Source organism: Lissotriton vulgaris, chromosome 10 (assembly GCF_964263255.1).
Source record: "Lissotriton vulgaris chromosome 10, aLisVul1.2, whole genome shotgun sequence".
Lineage (NCBI taxonomy): Eukaryota > Metazoa > Chordata > Amphibia > Caudata > Salamandridae > Lissotriton > Lissotriton vulgaris.
Window position 1 is genome coordinate 1,137,994,165 of NC_141698.1, and position 21,009 is coordinate 1,138,015,173.

General features: G+C 48.7%; 1 protein-coding gene across 2 annotated transcripts in view; it reads right to left on the reverse strand.

Annotated features, from left to right (window-relative positions):
- F8 (coagulation factor VIII) overlaps positions 1–21,009 on the reverse strand; it is a 424,604-nt gene that overhangs the window by 108,316 nt on the left and 295,279 nt on the right. For both annotated transcript variants that reach the window (XM_086942238.1, XM_086942237.1), the window contains exons 12-13: positions 16,344–16,494; positions 4,872–5,078 (exon numbers count right to left, since the gene is read on the reverse strand). In XM_086942238.1, coding sequence (XP_086798364.1) covers positions 4,872–5,078; positions 16,344–16,494 — 358 coding nt within the window. The remainder of the gene's footprint in view (positions 1–4,871; positions 5,079–16,343; positions 16,495–21,009) is intronic.

The following is a 21,009-nucleotide window of genomic DNA, read 5'->3' on the forward strand; positions in this document are numbered from 1 at the left end:
TACCCAGAGAGAAGACTCTGGAATCAGATACCCAGAGAGGACTCTGGAATCAGATACCCAGAGAGGACTCTGGAATCAGATATCTAGAGAGAACTCTGGAATCAGATACCCAGAGAGAAGACTCCGGAATCAGATACCCAGAGAGGACTCTGGAATCAGATACCCAGAGAGAAGACTCTGGAATCAGATACCCAGAGAGAAGACTCTGCAATCAGATACCCAGAGAGAAGACTCTGGAATCAGATACCCAGAGAGAGGACTCTGGAATCAGATACCCAGAGAGGACTCTGGGATCAGATACCCAGAGAGAGGACTCTGGAATCAGATAATCAAAGAGAGAACTCTGGAATCAGATAGCCAAAGAGAGCTCTGGAATCAGCTATCCAGGGAGAACACTGGAATCAGATACCCAGAGAGAAGACTCTGGAATCAGATACCCAGAGAGGACTCTGGAAACAGATACCCAGAGTGGACTCTGGAATCAGATATCTAGAGAGAACTCTGGAATCAGATACCCAGAGAGAAGACTCTGTAATCAGATACCCAGAGAGAAGACTCTGGAATCAGATATCTAGAGAGAACTCTGGAATCGGATACCCAGGGAGGACACTGGAATCAGATACCCAGAGAGAAGACTCTGGAATCAGATACCCAGAGAGGACTCTGGAATCAGATACCCAGAGAGGACTCTGGAATCAGATATCTAGAGAGAACTCTGGTATCAGATACCCAGAGGAGCTCTGGTATCTGATATCTAGAGTGAACACTGGAATCAAATACCTATAAAGAGCTTTGGAATCAGATATCAAGAGAGGACTCTTGAATCAGATACCAAGAGAGAGCTCTGGAATCATGGGGCATATTATCAAGGGGGTTTATCTCCGCTTTTTTGGCTTTAAAAGCCAAGAAAGCGGAGATAAAATTATCTCCCTATTACCTAGCTGCCGCTAACACCAGTTAGCGGCAGCTAGTAGGAGATAGCGACCATCTTGGGCCCCACTTTGCATGTCAGTGATATTTATCACTAATGAGATGCAAAGTGGGCGTGCCAAGATGTTAGAGACTGAAAACAGTCTCTAACATCGCTATCTCCTATTACCAACTTTTGGAGATATTCGCGCTAAGCGGGAATATCTCCAAAAGCTAACACCTGCCCTGAGCAGTTCTTAGCCATGTTATCCAATGGGAGGTGGATAACATGGCTAAGAGCATTAGCTCGCTAATGCATGAATATCGCTGACTTTTCAGCGATATTCATGCTTTGCGGGAATTTTTACCGCATTTGCGTTAAACCTTGATAATACCAAGGTTTATTTGCGATAAAAATCGCCGATGTGCGGCGATAATTTTTGTCTCTAAACAAGTTAGAGACAAAAATTATCGCTAGTTGTTGGTAATATGCCCCCATATACCCAAAGAGGACTCTTCCATGAAATGACCTTGATAACCATTGATTTGAGCTTTCCCACGGACAGTTGTTTTGTTCATGGAGGAAATAAAAGAGCCTTTTGACTGGAGCTACAGGTTGAGAGAGAGAGGACAGCAATGCTGAGATCGCAATCAGAAGGCTGGTGTTCTAACCTCAGTCGGCTGCCAGAGTCAACCAGACTACATTGCATGTGCCCGCTTCCTGCACCTCCCAGCTAATGACCTAATTTATAGTTTGACAGCTGGAGTATCATTCATCTGGATGTGGGTGCCATGAAGTCATTCATCCTGACATACTATGTCCACCAAATTTAGAGTCGACCACAGGCCTAACAGTCATCTCTGTACCTTGAAAGGAAGCACAATCACGCTGGCTCCCTTCGAGGAATGTAAAGATTGGTGGACAACGGCTGTTCAGCAAACATGCAATTTTATGCAATGCACTTCCTGATTAGAAAGTAGTAGCTGCATCAAGTTTTATAACTTTGGATTAGTAATGATAAATCCTCTTCACTGATGAATTTGGATTTAAGATTACTGTTTTATAAAGGCTACTTTTGGGAAGTGGACATTTCTCTACTCTTACTGCTCTGTGAGCTTGCAGTCTGTGTCAATAAACATCTGGGGTGGGTGACAGCTACACTTTGTGTATTCCCTTTAGACAGCCACAAACACAGGAAGGGTAGGTGTGACAGAAAACTCATCTGCATGCATCTGCATTCTGATACCTTTTCCTGGGCAGGAAATGAGGGGGACCTGACGCTTACACCTGAACGGGCAGTGTCCTGCTTCACACACAAAGGGCTCATTACCCTTTACTGATAGCCTGGAGCAAGGGTTGGGAAGAAAGGGCATGAGTACACTTCGAAGAACCTTTTTTGGAGTCACTCCCTCTTCAAAAGCACAACTGGGTGTAAGTTCAGGGGCTCTGACCCTACCAAGACAGTACCTTTCTTCCTGGCAGAGAGTCCACAAGTCCAGGGCTGCTGACAGGACTGCCACTCGGCTGGACTCCTGCTCTACTGTGCTGATCTGATATATGCGGCTTTCCAACTCACCTGCTACAGCGTCTGTGAGTCTACCCTGCCAAGTGGTGCCACTCCAGTCCTGGAGCCTTGGGATTGGGCCTAAGGTACTCTGACTTCTGTGGTCTTTCTCTTAACCGACATCAGATGACACAAAGCCTTGGAAAGCAACGCAGAGCGGACCGTGTACCAGGATTAAGGTAGTGTGTTCAGTGGGGCAGGTAGGTCCCTGTAACAGGTCCACGCTCCATCACGGTCAGCCTGAACTTATGACTTTGTCCTGGTCTGGCGGGGCCAGATAATCACAGTTGGAGCTTTGCGCTTTTAGGCACTAGTTTCACCTAACCAGAGGGTGAGTGCAGGTTGATTTAGGGTTTGTATCTGACTTACCCTGACTAGGATTGTGGTTCCTGCTTGGACAGGGTACATGTATCTGCCAACAAGAAACCCAGGGGCATACTTACAATCCCCTATTGCCACAGGAATGTCAATTTTTTCAGTGTTCCTGTGACGATACGGGCTTCACATTATTTACATGGAGTGTTAATCCACTTAATGTGGCTTAATGCTACCTTTTAAATTTGGCACCCTTTCACACTATACTTAGCATGAACGGGGAAGGCAATGGGTGTTGCAGTGGGTGTGCCGCTGCAACACTTAATAATTTTGACGCTGCCCCATATTTACAAGGGTGGGGTAAAAAATCCCTGGTCTTAACATGGCACAACAAGGAGAAATGCTTTATTTCTCCTCGTTTTACTGTTTCTATGTTTGCTGCATCTTGCAGCACACACAGAAATTGCAGCACACACAGAAACAGCAACACAACATGCATGATTGATTATGTGCAGGAAGGTGTCCCTTCCTGCACATAAACAATCATTTTAAAAATGATGAGTTGCAACTTCTATGTCTGCTGCATTAAGCAGCACAGATAGAAATTACAAAACGCCCTTTAAAGATTGTTTATGTGCAGGAAGGGACATTTTCTGCACATAAACAATCATTCCCTCAATGCAGTCGCCCTTGCACTATGGTCCAAGGGTGCCTGTGTTGGCACCAGGCAGCTGTAATGATCACCAGCCCAGAGGAAAAGGTAGGGCTGAACCATATTGTTGTAATTACAGTGCAGCCCTGCATTTCCAAAGTGGCAGAGCGTGGCGTTAAGCCAAGACCGCGGACGACACGCTCCCCACTTCCCTTGTAAATATAGCCCTATATTGCTAACATGCACTTTCCAATTTGCAATTCAGTATGTACTCAGAAACCTATTTTTCTATTTTGTAATACGTTAAAGAATTGACCATATTGCTCTCTTATAGCTCTAGAATAGTTCACTATGGAAGAGTAGGCATAGACCACATACATAATCTTATTCTGACCCTCCCACACAGGCCTAAGGCACTCCTGCCACATGCAGTATCACTCTCACAGTACAATATGGATTATTTAAGCCTACTCTTTCTGACTTTATCCCTAACACATCACCCTAGGTAAAGAGAATACTGGAAGCCGTCTGATTATCTGGTTCAGAGGAGGCAAGGTCTTTCCACCTGCATTGATGTGCTTTGAAAAAAAGAAGAAAAAAAACAGGCACACAGGGAGTTTTCTAACTCACAGGGGGTCAGTTCTCCATTTGTCCTGCCTGTGCCCACCATGAAGAAGAAGGACAGAGAAAATGAGTGATGGTCGCTCGGACCACAACAGGGTGGGGCAATCGCCTCTGTGACTTGTGGTCCTGTGGTGGATGAGCCTCTGGGCTAGTGGGGTTAGGGGGGGTGGGGGGGCAATGGCAGATGAGGTTACAGCATCATCATCTGTCTAGAGCCCTCCCTTCATCTGATGCCAACTTACTTTCGGTGCCAAGCATCAGACAAAAAGAGTGGGAAGGGGGGTCATTTTCCTATCTTGCAGCTCAAGCATAGAACCCACCTTTGTTCCATTGCCGCAAAATCAGGGAGATATTGATTCAGGAAAGCTGTGAAGACTGGGGTATTCGATCGGGCCTTTTGAGGGCTTCACTCGGTGGATGGGGTGAGTTGTTGCAGTTTATTCAGCGCCGGGACACTCTTATGAGTAGCTGTTGTGCTTTATAAATTCTTGATTGATTCATTGATTGATTTCTTCTTATTAGCAGATTTGAGTCACACATTGGTAAAAAAAACTGTGGCTCCCTTCTTGGGGGTCTTTAGGAACAAACGTTTACCCATTCTCACCTATGGGCTGGTATCTGGGGATATTCTAACACCGCCCGCCGCCCTTCAGACGGAGGAGGATAGGTTTTAATACTGTAGAAATGAAAGCAGAGATGTATGTGCATTTACTGAAGTTTGTATAGTTAATTTGTGGACACCGTGAATAAACTGAAGAGTTGATTCATTTGTTTGTGTATTTGCAGTAAGAATGAGACGTACTGACCTGGCTTCTCCATGATCATGACCACGGTGTCCCCGGAGAAGGGGAAGAGGGTGAGGGTGTCTTCATACACCATGTTGTGCTTGAAGGTGTTACCAGCGAAGAATACGGACAGGAAGTCGGTCTGGGCGCCCACACTCAGCACGTACCAGTAGGTCACCTCGTTCAGACACAGGCTGAGGTGCAGGTTGTCGACGTAGCCATTCACACCTGGAACGAGGGACAAAGAACAGGTGGAGAAGAAGCAGCCGAGGCACTCAAGGACCCAGCTCAATGCAAGGGTTTCTATGGCCAACAAGAGGTCCCGGCTCTTGGACCATCATCCACCCAAGAACCGAGGGAAAGACCAGAGGACTGGACAGGACAATCCTCGCAGACGGAAGTCACTGCATTCTCACCTTAATGCCACGTAATCGCTCTCTTAAACCCCAGCAGGTGGACTCCTGCACCACCGTCTACCGTCGACTCAAGAACCAAGGTATGGGCCAGAGCACTAGACAGGACAGGAGAAGGATTCTCCCTGTACCCAAGTAACCACAATGGTTCTCACTGTGCCCATGTTACTGATGGTTCTCGCTGTGCCCATGTGACCGGTGGTTCTCACTTAACCCATATGACCATGATGGTTCTCACTGTGCCCATGTGACCGATGGTTCTCACTGTGCCCATGTGACTGATGATTCTCACTGTGCCCATATAACCAGTGGTTCTCACTGTACTCATGTTACCGGTGGTTCTCACTGTGCCCATGTGACTGATGGTTCTCACTGTGCCCATGTGACCATGATGGTTCTCACTGTGCCCATGTCACCGGTAGTTCTCCCTGTACTCATGTTACCGATAGTTCTCACTGTGCCCATGTGACTGATGGTTCTCATTGTGGCCATGTAACCAGTCGTTCTCACTGTACTCATGTTACTGGTGGCTCTCACTGTGCCCATGTGACTGATGGTTCTCGCTGTGCCCATGTTACCACGATGGTTCTCACTGTGCCCATGTGACCACAATGGTTCTCACTGTGCCCATGTGACTGATGGTTCTCACTGTGCCCATGTGACCGATGGTTCTCACTGTGCCCATGTGACTGATGATTCTCAATGTGCCCATGTTACCGATGGCTCTCACTGTGCCCATGTAACCAGTGGTTCTCACTGTACTCATGTTACCGGTGGTTCTCACTGTGCCCATCTGACTGATGGTTCTCACTGTGCCCATGTGACCATGATGGTTCTCACTGTGCCCATGTCACCGGTAGTTCTCCTTGTACTCATGTTACCGATAGTTCTCACTGTGCCCATGTGACTGATGGTTCTCATTGTGGCCATGTAACCAGTCGTTCTCACTGTACTCATGTTACTGGTGGCTCTCACTGTGCCCATGTGACTGATGGTTCTCGCTGTGCCCATGTTACCACGATGGTTCTCACTGTGCCCATGTGACCACAATGGTTCTCACTGTACCCATGTGACTGATGGTTCTCACTGTGCCCACGTGACCACAATGGTTCTCACTGTGCCCATGTGACCACAATGTTTCTAACTGTGCCCATGTGACTGATGGTTCTCACTGTGGTCATGCGACCGATGGTTCTCACTGTGCCCATGTGACTGATGGTTCTCACTGTGCCCATGTGACCGATGATTCTCACTGTGCCCATGTGACTGATGGTTTTCACTGTGCCCATGTGACCAATGGTTCTCACTGTGCACATTTGACTGATCGTTCTCACTGTGCCCATGTGACTTATGGTTCTCACTGTGTCCATGTTACCACGATGGTTCCAACTGTGCCCATGTGACCATGATGGTTCTCACTGTGCCCATGTGACTGATGGTTCTCGCTGTGCCCATGTGACTGATTGTTCTCGCTGTGCCCATGTGACAACGATGGTTCTCGCTGTGCCCATGTGACTGATGGTTCTCACTGTGCCCATGTGACTGATGGTTCTTACTGTGCTCATGTGAATGATAGTTCTCACTGTGCCCATACGACTGATGGTTCTCGCTGTGCCCATGTGACCACGATGGGTCTCACTGTGCCCATGTGACTGGGATGGTTCTTACTGTACCCATGTGGCAGATGGCTCTGTTAATATGGATATTGATGCTTTTATCGATAAAAATGAACTATTGCCCTTATTAATAGAATCACCCGTCCCAAACTCCACATCAACCTCGACATTTAAGTTTTTAGCCAAACATGCCATGCGACCTAGAAATGGGATAACTGATTGATGGGTCACAGGTAGGAGGGTGCATAGCTGGCAGGCAAACACTCGGGCAGGAAACTCTTGACCCAACCCACAGATAAGCACTGTGCCCCTACAACAGTCAGGGGACATTGCTCTCAATAAAGCACACATAGTCCGAGAGGGTATGCGCACTTCTGAAACCACCGTAAATACAGATGCCACATGAGTTAGGAGCACATAGCCAATCAGGGCCTAGTACATGTAGTGCTCACAGGCTCTACATGTCGGACTTCTGGACACATGCACCACTGACCACCCGGTCCACACAAGGTCGAGACCCACCTGCAGTAATCATTTGACCATTAATTTGTGACTCTAAAGCAGCAACCAACATTCCTCACCATATATGGTATGACAGAAATGTTTATTGTTTGCTGTAGAATTGTATTTACGATGTACGCAAAACTAATGTAAATTGAGACAGTCCTCATCTCAGACCTTGGGCCTGTAAATGGTCTCCCGGGTGCACTGTTTATTTAACGGATTGTACCTGCTTTACCAAGCCACTCTCGTCTCTTGTTTTTTTAAGGTAAATTTAACCCAAGCACCACTTCTCACTGTGCCCAGGTGACCACAATGCTTCTCGCTGTGCCCTTGTTACCAGGGTGGTTCTCACTGTGCCCATGTTACTGATGGTTCTCACTATGCCCATGTGACCACGATGGGTGTCACTGTGCCTATGGGACTACAATGCTTCTCGTTGTGCGGATGGGACCAGGATGCTTCTTGCTGTGTTGATGTGACCATGATGGTTCTCACTGTGCCCATGTGACTGATGGTTCTCACTGTGCCCATGTTTGTTACAGATGGTTCTCACTGTACCCATGTTACCACAATGGTTCTCACTGTGCCCATGTGACTGATGGTTCTCTCTGTGCCCATGTGACCATGATGGTTCTCACTGTGCCCATGTGACCGATGGTTGTCGCTGTGTCCATGTGACTGATGGTTCTCGCTGTGCCCATGTGACAATGATGGTTCTCGCTGTGCCAATGTGACTGATCGTTCTCACTGTGCCCATGTGACTGATGGTTCTCACTGTGGCCATGTTACTGATGGTTCTCACTGTGCCCATGTTACCACAATAGTTCTCCCGGTGCCCCTGTGACTGATGGTTCTCACTGTGCCCATGTGGCTGATAGTTCTCACTGTGCCCATGTGACCATGATGGTTGTCACTGTGCCCATGTGACCGGTAGTGCTCACTGTACTCATGTTACCGATGGTTCTCACTGTGCCCATGTGACTGATGGTTCTCATTGTGCCCATGTAACCAGTAGTTCTCACTGTACTCATATTACCGGTGGTTCTCACTGTGCCAATGTGACTGATGGTTCTGGCTGTGCCCATGTGACCACGATGGTTCTCATTGTGTCCATGTGACCACAATGGTTCTCAATGTGCCCATGTGACTGATGGTTCTCACTGTGCCCATGTGACCACAATGCTTCTAACTGTGCCCATTTGACTGATGGTTCTCACTGTGCCCATGCGACCGATGGTTCTCACTGTGCCCATGTGACTGATGGTTCTCACTGTGCCCATGTGACCATGATGGTTCTCACTGTCCCCATGTGACCGATGGTTCTCACTGTGCGCATGTGACTGATTGTTCTCACTGTGCCCATGTGACTGATGGTTCTCACTGTGCCCATGTAACTGGTGGTTCTCACTGTGCCCATGTTACCACGATGGTTCCAACTGTGCCCATGTGACTGATGGTTCTTATTGTGCCCATGTGACCTTGATGGTTCTCACTGTGCCCATGTGACTGATGGTTCTCGCTGTGCCCATGTGACTGATTGTTCTTGCTGTGCCCATGTGACAACGATGGTTCTCACAGTGCCCATGTGACTGATGGTTCTCACAGTGCCCATAAGACTGATGGTTCTCACAGTGCCCATGTTACTGATAGTTCTCACTGTGCCCATGTTACCACAATGGTTCTCACTGTGCCCATGTGACTGATGGTTCTCACTGTGCCCATGTGACCGATGGTTCTCACAGTGCCCATGTGACTGGTGGTTCTCACTGTGCCCATGTGACCGATGGTTCTCGCTGTGCCCATGTGACTGATGGTTCTCACTGTGCCCATGTGACCAGTGGTTCTCACTGTACTCATGTTACCGATGGTTCTCCCTGTGCCCATGTGACTGATGGTTCTCGCTGTGCCCATGTGACTGGTGGTTCTTACTGTACTCATGTTATCGGTGGTTCTCACTGCGCCCATGTGACTGATGGTTCTCGCTGTGCCCATGTGACCACGATAGTTCTCACTGTGCCCATGTGACCATAATGGTTCTCACTGTCTCATGTGACCGGTGGTTCTCACTGTGCACATGTGACTGATGGTTCTCACTGTGCCCATGTGACTGATGGTTCTCACTGTGCCCATGTGACTGATGGTTCTCACTGCGCTCATGTGACCGGAAGTTCTCACTGTACTCATGTTACCGATGGTTTTCACTGTGCCCATGTGACCAGTGGTTCTCACTGTACTCATGTTACCGATGGTTCTCACTGTGCCCATGTGACCAATGGTTCTCACTGTGCCCATGTGATTGATGGTTCTCACTGTGCCCATGTGACCGGTGGTTCTCACTGTGCCCATGTGACCGATCGTTCTCGTTGTGCCCATGTGACTGATGGTTCTCACTGTGCCCATGTGACCATGATGGTTCTCACTGTGCCCATGTGACCGATGGTTCTCACTGTGCCCATGTGACCGGTGGTTCTCACTGTACTCATGTTACTGATGGTTCTCACTGTGCCAATGTGACCGATAGTTCTCACTGTGCCCATGTGTCTGATGGTTCTCACTGTGCCCATGTGACCAATGGTTCTCACTGTGCCCATGTTACCACGATGGTTCCCACTGTGCCCATGTGACTGATGGTTCTTGCTGTGCCCATGTGTCTGATGGTTCTCACTGTGCCCATGTGACCAATGGTTCTCACTGTGCCCATGTTACCACGATGGTTCCCACTGTGCCCATGTGACAGGTAGTTCTCACTGTACTCATGTTACCGATGGTTCTCACTGTGCCCATGTGACCAGTGGTTCTCTCTGTACTCATGTTACCGGTGGTGGTGGTTCTCACTGTACCCATGTGACTGATGGTTCTCGCTGTGCCCATGTGACCACAATGGTTCTCACTGTGCCCATGTGACCGATAGTTCTCACTGTGCCCATGTGTCTGATGGTTCTCACTGTGCCCATGTGACCAATGGTTCTCACTGTGCCCATGTTACCACGATGGTTCCCACTGTGCCCATGTGACTGATGGTTCTTGCTGTGCCCATGTGACCATGATGGTTCTCACTGTGCCCATGTGACTGATGGTTCTCACTGTGTCCATGTGACTGATGGTTCTCACTGTGCCCATGTGACCATGATGGTTCTCACTGTGCCCATGTGACAGGTAGTTCTCACTGTACTCATGTTACCGATGGTTCTCACTGTGCCCATGTGACCAGTGGTTCTCTCTGTACTCATGTTACCGGTGGTGGTGGTTCTCACTGTACCCATGTGACTGATGGTTCTCGCTGTGCCCATGTGACCACAATGGTTCTCACTGTGCCCATGTGACTGATGGTTCTCACTGTGCCCATGTGACCACGATGGTTCTCACTGTGCCCATGTGACCGGTGGTTCTCACTGTACTCATGTTACCGATAGTTCTCACTGTGTCCATGTGACCGATGGTTCTCGCTGTGCCCATGTGACTGATGGTTCTCACTGTGCCCATGTGACTGATGGTCCTACTGTGCCCATGTTACTGATGGTTCTCACTGTGCCCATGTTACCACAATGGTTCTCGCTGTGCCCATGTGACCACGATAGTTCTCACTGTGCCCATGTGACCATGATGGTTCTCACTGTGCACATGTGACCGGTGGTTCTCACTGTGCACATGTGACCGGTGGTTCTCGCTGTGCCCATGTGACTGATGGTTCTCATTGTGCCCATGTGACTGATGGTTCTCACTGTGCCCATGTTACTGATGGTTCTCACTGTGCCCATGTTACCACGATGGTTCTCACTGTGCCCATGTGACTGATGGTTCTCACTGTGTCCATGTGACTGATGGTTCTCACTGTGCCCATGTGACCATGATGGTTCTCACTGTGCCCATGTGACAGGTAGTTCTCACTGTACTCATGTTACCGATGGTTCTCATTGTGCCCATGTGATCAGTGGTTCTCTCTGTACTCATGTTACTGGTGGTTCTCACTGTGCCCATGTGACTGATGGGTCTCGCTGTGCCCATGTGACCACAATGGTTATCACTGTGCCCATGTGACTGATGGTTCTCACTGTGCCCATGTGACCACAATGGTTCTCACTGTGCCCATGTGACCACAATGGTTCTCACTGTGCCCATGTGACCACAATGGTTCTCACTGTGCCCATGTGACCACAATGCTTCTAACTGTGCCCATGTGACTGATGGTTCTCACTGTGCCCCAGCGACCGATGGTCCTCACTGTGCCCATGTGACTGATGGTTCTCACTGTGCCCATGTGACTATGATGCTTCTCACTGTGCCCATGTGACTGATGGTTCTCACTGTGCCCATGCGACCGATGGTTCTCACTGTGCCCATGAGACTGATGGTTCTCACTGTGCCCATGTGACCATGATGGTTCTCACTGTGCCCATGTGACCGATAGTTCTCACTGTGCCCATGTGTCTGATGGTTCTCACTGTGCCCATGTGACCAATGGTTCTCACTGTGCCCATGTTACCACGATGGTTCCCACTGTGCCCATGTGACTGATGGTTCTTGCTGTGCCCATGTGACCATGATGGTTCTCACTGTGCCCATGTGACTGATGGTTCTCACTGTGTCCATGTGACTGATGGTTCTCACTGTGCCCATGTGACCATGATGGTTCTCACTGTGCCCATGTGACAGGTAGTTCTCACTGTACTCATGTTACCGATGGTTCTCACTGTGCCCATGTGACCAGTGGTTCTCTCTGTACTCATGTTACCGGTGGTGGTGGTTCTCACTGTACCCATGTGACTGATGGTTCTCGCTGTGCCCATGTGACCACAATGGTTCTCACTGTGCCCATGTGACTGATGGTTCTCACTGTGCCCATGTGACCACGATGGTTCTCACTTTGCCCATGTGACCACAATGGTTCTCACTGTGCCCATGTGACCACAATGCTTCTAACTGTGCCCATGTGACTGATGGTTCTCACTGTGCCCATGCGACCGATGGTTCTCACGGTGCCCATGTGACTGATGATTCTCACTGTGCCCATGTGACTATGATGGTTCTCACTGTGCCCATGTGACTGATGGTTCTCACTGTGCCCATGCGACCAATGGTTCTCACTGTGCCCATGTAACTGATGGTTCTCACTGTGCCCATGTGACCATGATGGTTCTCACTGTGCCCATGTGGCTGATGGTTCTCACTGTGCCCATGTGACCGATGGTTCTCACTGTACTCATGTTACTGATGGTTCTCACTGTTCTCATGTGACCGATGGTTCTTACTATGCCCATGTGATTGATGGTTCTCACTGTGCCCATGTGACCGGTGGTTCTCACTGTGCCCATGTGACCGATGGTTCTTGCTGTGCCCATGTGACCGGTGGTTCTCACTGTACTCATGTTACCGAACGTTCTCGCTGTGCCCATGTGACTGGTGGTTCTCACTGTGCCCATGTGACCGGTGGTTCTCACTGTGCCCATGTGACCGATGGTTCTCACTGTGCCCATGTGACCAGTGGTTCTCACTATACTCATGTTACCGAACGTTCTCGCTGTGCCCATATGACTGATGGTTCTCACTGTGCCCATGTGACCGGTGGTTCTCACTGTACTCATGTTACCGATAGTTCTCACTGTGTCCATGTGACAGATGGTTCTCGCTGTGCTCATCAGACTGATGGTTCTCACTGTGCCCATGTGACTGATCGTCCTACTGTGCCTATGTTACTGATGGTTCTCACTGTGCCCATGTTACCACAAAGGTTCTCGCTGTGCCCATGTGACCACGATAGTTCTCACTGTGCCCATGTGACCATGGTGGTTCTCACTGTGCACATGTGACCGGTGGTTCTCACTGTGCACATGTGATCGGTGGTTCTCGCTGTGCCCATGTGACTGATGGTTCTCATTGTGCCCATGTGACTGATGGTTCTCACTGTGCCCATGTTACTGATGGTTCTCACTGTGCCCATGTTACCACGATGGTTCTCACTGTGCCCATGTGACTGATGGTTTTCACTGTGTCCATGTGACTGATGGTTCTCACTGTGCCCATGTGACCATGATGGTTCTCACTGTGCCCATGTGACAGGTAGTTCTCACTGTACTCATGTTACCGATGGTTCTCATTGTGCCCATGTGATCAGTGGTTTTCTCTGTACTCATGTTACCGGTGGTTCTCACTGTGCCCATGTGACTGATGGTTCTCGCTGTGCCCATGTGACCACAATGGTTATCACTGTGCCCATGTGACTGATGGTTCTCACTGTGCCCATGTGACCACAATGGTTCTCACTGTGCCCATGTGACCACAATGGTTCTCACTGTGCCCATGTGACCACAATGCTTCTAACTGTGCCCATGTGACTGATGGTTCTCACTGTGCCCCAGCGACCGATGGTTCTCACTGTGCCCATGTGACTGATGGTTCTCACTGTGCCCATGTGACTATGATGGTTCTCACTGTGCCCATGTGACTGATGGTTCTCACTGTGCCCATGCGACCGATGGTTCTCACTGTGGCCATGAGACTGATGGTTCTCACTGTGCCCATGTGACCATGATGGTTCTCACTGTGCCCATGTGACCGATGGTTCTCACTGTGCCCATGTGACTGATGGTTCTCACTGTGCCCATGTGACCAATGGTTCTCACTGTGCCCATGTTACCACGATGGTTCCCACTGTGCCCATGTGACTGATGGTTCTTGCTGTGCCCATGTGACCATGATGGTTCTCACTGTGCCCATGTGACTGATGGTTCTCACTGTGTCCATGTGACTGATGGTTCTCACTGTGCCCATGTGACCATGATGGTTCTCACTGTGCCCATGTGACAGGTAGTTCTCACTGTACTCATGTTACCGATGGTTCTCACTGTGCCCATGTGACCAGTGGTTCTCTCTGTACTCATGTTACCGGTGGTGGTGGTTCTCACTGTGCCCATGTGACTGATGGTTCTCGCTGTGCCCATGTGACCACAATGGTTATCACTGTGCTCATGTGACTGATGGTTCTCACTGTGCCCATGTGACCACGATGGTTCTCACTGTGCCCATGTGACCACAATGGTTCTCACTGTGCCCATGTGACCACAATGCTTCTAGCTGTGCCCATGTGACTGATGGTTCTCACTGTGCCCATGCGACCGATGGTTCTCATGCTGCCCATGTGACTGATGATTCTCACTGTGCCCATGTGACTATGATGGTTCTCACTGTGCCCATGTGACTGATGGTTCTCACTGTGCCCATGCGACCAATGGTTCTCACTGTGCCCATGTAACTGATGGTTCTCACTGTGCCCATGTAACCATGATGGTTCTCACTGTGCCCATGTGACTGATGGTTCTCACTGTGCCCATGTGACTGATGGTTCTTGCTGTGCCCATGTGACCATGATGGTTCTCGCTATGCCCATGTGACTGATGGTTCTCACTGTGCCCATGTGACCAGGGTGGTTCTCACTGTGCCCATGTGACCGGTGGTTCTCACTGTGCCCATGTGACCACAATGCTTCTAACTGTGCCCATGTGACTGATGGTTCTCACTGTGCCCATGCGACCAATGGTTCTCACTGTGCCCATGTAACTGATGGTTCTCACTGTGCCCATGTGACCATGATGGTTCTCACTGTGCCCATGTGACTGATGGTTCTCACTGTGCCCATGTGACTGATGGTTCTTGCTGTGTCCATGTGACTGATGGTTCTCACTGTGCCCATGTGACCATGATGGTTCTCACTGTGCCCATGTGACAGGTAGTTCTCACTGTACTCATGTTACCGATGGTTCTCACTGTGCCCATGTGACCAGTGGTTCTCTCTGTACTCATGTTACCGGTGGTGGTGGTTCTCACTGTGCCCATGTGACTGATGGTTCTCGCTGTGCCCATGTGACCACAATGGTTATCACTGTGCTCATGTGACTGATGGTTCTCACTGTGCCCATGTGACCACGATGGTTCTCACTGTGCCCATGTGACCACAATGGTTCTCACTGTGCCCATGTGACCACAATGCTTCTAGCTGTGCCCATGTGACTGATGGTTCTCACTGTGCCCATGCGACCGATGGTTCTCATGCTGCCCATGTGACTGATGATTCTCACTGTGCCCATGTGACTATGATGGTTCTCACTGTGCCCATGTGACTGATGGTTCTCACTGTGCCCATGCGACCAATGGTTCTCACTGTGCCCATGTAACTGATGGTTCTCACTGTGCCCATGTAACCATGATGGTTCTCACTGTGCCCATGTGACTGATGGTTCTCACTGTGCCCATGTGACTGATGGTTCTTGCTGTGCCCATGTGACCATGATGGTTCTCGCTATGCCCATGTGACTGATGGTTCTCACTGTGCCCATGTGACCAGGGTGGTTCTCACTGTGCCCATGTGACCGGTGGTTCTCACTGTGCCCATGTGACCACAATGCTTCTAACTGTGCCCATGTGACTGATGGTTCTCACTGTGCCCATGCGACCAATGGTTCTCACTGTGCCCATGTAACTGATGGTTCTCACTGTGCCCATGTGACCATGATGGTTCTCACTGTGCCCATGTGACTGATGGTTCTCACTGTGCCCATGTGACTGATGGTTCTTGCTGTGCCCATGTGACCATGCTGGTTCTCACTGTGCCCATGTGCCTGATGGTTCTCACTGTGCCCATGTGACTGATTGTTCTCGCTGCGTCCATGTGACAACGATGGTTCTCGCTATGCCCATGTGACTGATGGTTCTCACTGTGCCCATGTGACCAGGGTGGTTCTCACTGTGCCCATGTGACCGGTGGTTCTCACTGTGCCCATGTGACCACAATGCTTCTAACTGTGCCCATGTGACTGATGGTTCTCACTGTGCCCATGCGACCGATGGTTCTCACTGTGCCCATGTAACTGATGGTTCTCACTGTACCCAAGTGACCACGATGGTTCTCTCTGTGCCCATGGGATTGCCCAGGCGCACACTGTTCATATGCCTACTCATCTACTCACTGTGCATGACATTCGAGGCATAGAAGTCGGGATCTTGCAGGTCGACAGTCGCAGGTTGGCGGCAGAATCGCTGGATGTTCTCCTCCAGGTACCAGCTCAAGTTCTCATCAAAGACCGAGAACAGCAAGAACCTCTCCTTGTCTGAAATGAGCTGGAAGGGAAAGTGGAAGCGGTTATGTCCATCGGGGAGAAGGTAAACTGTGAGGCCGCAACCAGAGGCGTGCAGGCCTATCATGAAATGGGGATCTTTCTGATCAGAATGGGGGCTGCTGAAAGTACAATGAGGCTGGGGCAAAGCCTGGTACATTTCAGGCACAGACAGTAATTGATGCCAGAAGCTGCTGTCAACTTTCAATGCATTTTAAGGGGAGTCCTATCCCCCAAACGGCTGACTCAAATCTCAATAGATTCGAGGACTTTCTCGTCAGGAAAGCCCCTGGTACATTCTCCGGTGACGTTTACACTCCTGGCCTGTGATGAAATGACTGATGTGTTTGCCCCAATCCCCACAACCCTTGTGTGAATCTCTTTTTTTAAGTAGAGCTGCTTTTTAGGTCTATCCTACTACAAAGCGCATGCGCAGTCTCTTGTGAGGCACATTGTGGCTTACCAATAACATAGAGAGGGTTCGAGTCCTCCCATTGGTTACCATTGTTTGGCTGTCCTTGGCACTCCCATTTGCCTGCTTCTTATTCGTTTCCCAGTGTGTCATTTTGTGTTTGTCCCTCCCATGGAGCATTCTCTTTACAATCTCTAAATGGTAGCATTGCTGCTTCCACTGATTGCTTCTCAAGCACTACTTTTTTCTTCTGTGTAAAGCACTCTATTAGTGTGTGTTTTCAGGATGTCTCTCTTCAGTACCCCAGTCCCCCAGCACTCCATGTTGCTCTTTGTTGCCCGATGGCTTCTTCCTTCCCACCTCCCTCTTGCGCTCCCCTGTGTGCTTCTCTCCATTGCTTCCCCCAACACCCCTTGTTGCTTTTAATACCCCCCTCCAGCGTTGCTTTCGCATCCCCTCCAGCCCTTCACCCCCATTGCTTTTGAGTTCCATTCCTTGTGCTTCTGCATTCTCCCGCCCTCCACCTGTCAGATTTTTGTAGCTTGTCTTGAAGACTTAGGGCCCGATGTAAGAGCCCTAATACCGGTCGGAAACGGCCGATTTCGGCCGTTTCCGACGGGTTTTAGGGTTTTCTAATGTAAGAGCATGCTTTACAGAATCGGTATTTTACTGAATCCGTATTTACAGATTCGGTAAAATTACCGAATCGGTAAATACAGACTCGGTAAAAATACCGATTCTGTAAAAGCACATGTAGGTAACACATCTTTGAGTGCCGCAGGCCTTTCAGATTCGGTATTTTACCACCCAATCCAATTGGGTGGTAAAATACCGAATCCAGGTGTGCATGCACATCTGTGCATGCACACCTGTGCAATGTGACAAACAGACATGCCCTTAGGGCATGTCTGTGTGCCACATGGCACACAAGTCCGGAATTGGGGTGCCAGAGGGTGTCAAAGTGACACCCCCTGCACCCTTGCAAAAATCGAAATTTACCGAATCGGTAAATACCGATTCGGTATTCACCATTGATTCCTATGGGCTTCAAGGCCCATAGGAATCAATGGGGATACCGATTCTGTATTTACCGAATCGGTAAATACCGAATCTTACAGATTCGGTATTTACTGATTCTGAAATACCTACATGCGCCCCCTTCTATTTTACCACTTCTTAAATACCGAATCGGTAAATTTCGGTATTTTAGAAGTGGTAAAATAGAATTACCTACATCTAGCCCTTAGGGCCCGATGTAGTGGCCATTTACCGACCGGTAACAGCCGATTTCGGCCATTACCGACCGGTAAATGGTCATTCCAGATGTAGGGCCCCATTTTACCGATTCGGTAAATTTACCGAATCGGTAAAATACTGAATCGGTATTCATACCGATTCGGTAACTTCCTAATGTAGTTGGGACTCTTCTGAGTCCCACAGGCCTCGCAGAATCAGTATTTTACCACCCAATCCAATTGGGTGGTAAAATACCGAATCCAGGTGTGCATGCACATGTGTGCATGCACACCTGTGCCATGTGACAGACAGACATGCCCTTAGGGCATGTCTGTGTGCCACATGGCACACGTGCCTGAATTCGGGGTGCTAGAGGGTGTCAAAGCGACACCCCCTGCACCCTTGCAAAAATCGGTATTTACCGAATCGGTAAATACCGATTCGGTAATGACCATTGATTCCTATGGGCTTCAATGCCCATAGGAATCAATGGGCTTTACCGATTCGGTATTTACAGAATCGGTAAATACCGAATATTAACGATTCGGTATTTACCGAATCTGAAATACCTACATTTCCCCCCTTCTAATTTACCACTTCTTAAATACCGAATCGGTATGATTCGGTATTTTAGAAGTTGTAAATTAGAATTACCTACATCGGGCCCCAAGTCTTGCAACGAGGGAGGAGGGAAGGTTCATGTGAATCTATGAAACATTCCACTGCTGGAGAATTATAGTTCCAGGTAAGTGAATCTTTCCTCATGCAACACTCCATCTTTCAAAGAGTCACATCTGAGAATTAAGACTAGCAAAGCAATGAGAAACATTCTGTGAAAGTTTAGGCAGAGTAAGGTTAATCGTAATGAAACATGTTGCCGAGCACAGCCTGTCCTGTTTCCGTCCTACGGCCGCATTACACATGTGGCGCCTTTTCCTTCATTGCGCCGGGCACACCTTAAAAAAAGTGCACCCGATGCAATGAAGGAAAATGTGCCCCATTATGGGTAATGCACCACAAACTTGTCCGCCCGCATTTGTAATACAGCTCGGGTGCAGAGGTAAAGAGATATCCTCATTTGCAAGGGCACGCCACAATGCAAATAAGGGAACGCCCCCTTGAAGATAGCACTGACGCTCTAAGTGCGCCAGCGCTATCAGTACTATAGAAGGAGCCGCACAACCGTTTGCGGCCCGTTCTGTAATACCAAACTGCCCAGTGGGTCCGCAAAGCTGGCCCAAATGCCCGTTGCACCCCTAGGGCACTTTATGTAATACAGCCCCTGGTCTTTTACCGGCCATCCAAACAGCAATGCTCCGCAAAGGTGTTTGCTGAAGCCCAGGTTGCAGCTTGGCAGATCTCCATCAAGGGAACTTAAGCGGCCAGCGCAGCGTTGATAGTCAAGCCTCTAGTTGAAATTGCCCCAAGTCTGAGAAGATGTCCTGCTCTGACATGACAGAAAGAGATCCAGGTCAAAAAACTAATGTGCTATGCCCCCTTATACAATGGGCAACCCTGGCTAGCATTTTTATATGCAATAAATAGCTGACCAGAACTGTGGAATCCTTTGCTTCTATGAGTGTAGACGTTCAAATGATACTCGGGCCGCATTACACATGCAGTGCACTTCCCTTCATTCCACGAAAGTTTAGGAAGAACAAGGTTAATTGTAATCAAACCAGTTGCCGAGCACAGCCTGTCCTGTTGCTGTCCTGGGGCCGCAGTACACAATGAAGGAAAATGCACCACATTATGGGTGATGGGGGATGCACTGCCTCCAGGGCAGTCACGAACTCGCGCATTCATGTGAAACATGGAGTGGCTGCTTTGAAGGCCATAATAATATATGGAATCACATGTGATAAGGCCCCAATAATCTATGGAATCACATGTGATAAAGCCACAATAATCTATGGGATCGCATGTGATAAAGCCACGATAATCTATGGGATAGCATGTGATAAGGCCCCAATAATCCATGGGATTGCATGTGATAAAGTCCTGATAATCTATGGGATAGCATGTGATAAGGCCCCAATAATCCATGGGATCGCATGTGATAAAGCCCTTATAATCTATGGGATCACATGTGATAAAACCCTGATAATCCATGGTATCGCATGTGATAAGGCCCCGCTAATCCATTGGATCGCATGTGATAAGGCCCCGCTAATCCATGAGATCGCATGTGATAAAGCCCAATAATCCATGGGATTGCATGTGATAAAGCCCCGATAATCTATGGAATGGCATGTGCTAAAGCCCCAATAATCCATGGGATCGCATGTGATAAGGCCCTGATAATCTATGGGATTGCATGTTATAAAGCCTGTTAACCTATGGATCGCATGCAATAAAGCCCTGATAATCTATGGTATCGCATGTGATAAGGCCCGACAATCTATGGGATCGCAAGGGATAAGGCCGCAATAATCAATGGGATCACATGTGATAAGGCTGTGATAATATATTGGAACGCATGTGATAAGGCCCTAATAATCTAATGGAAGGCTTGTAATAAGGCCCCAATAGTATATGGGATCGCATGTTATAAGTGCCTGATAATCTATGTTGTTGTATAGCATTTTAGGACCCTAGTGTAATTTTCCCGATTCATCCCCTTATATAGGTATAAAGTAACATATCCTTATATAGGCATAGAAATCATAACCATATTAAGACATAGCTCATGCAGTTTTAATACGGCATGGCTACTTCAACTAGTTCTGAAAATCTACAACGATTTCTTGGAAAAACCCACCTTCATCAGTCAGGGACTTCCCCCTGCTTGAGTATTGATTTATCCAAGAACTCATGGAGTTTTCAAAGAACTGAGACCCTTTGATGACGTTATTATGTCCAACCTTACGT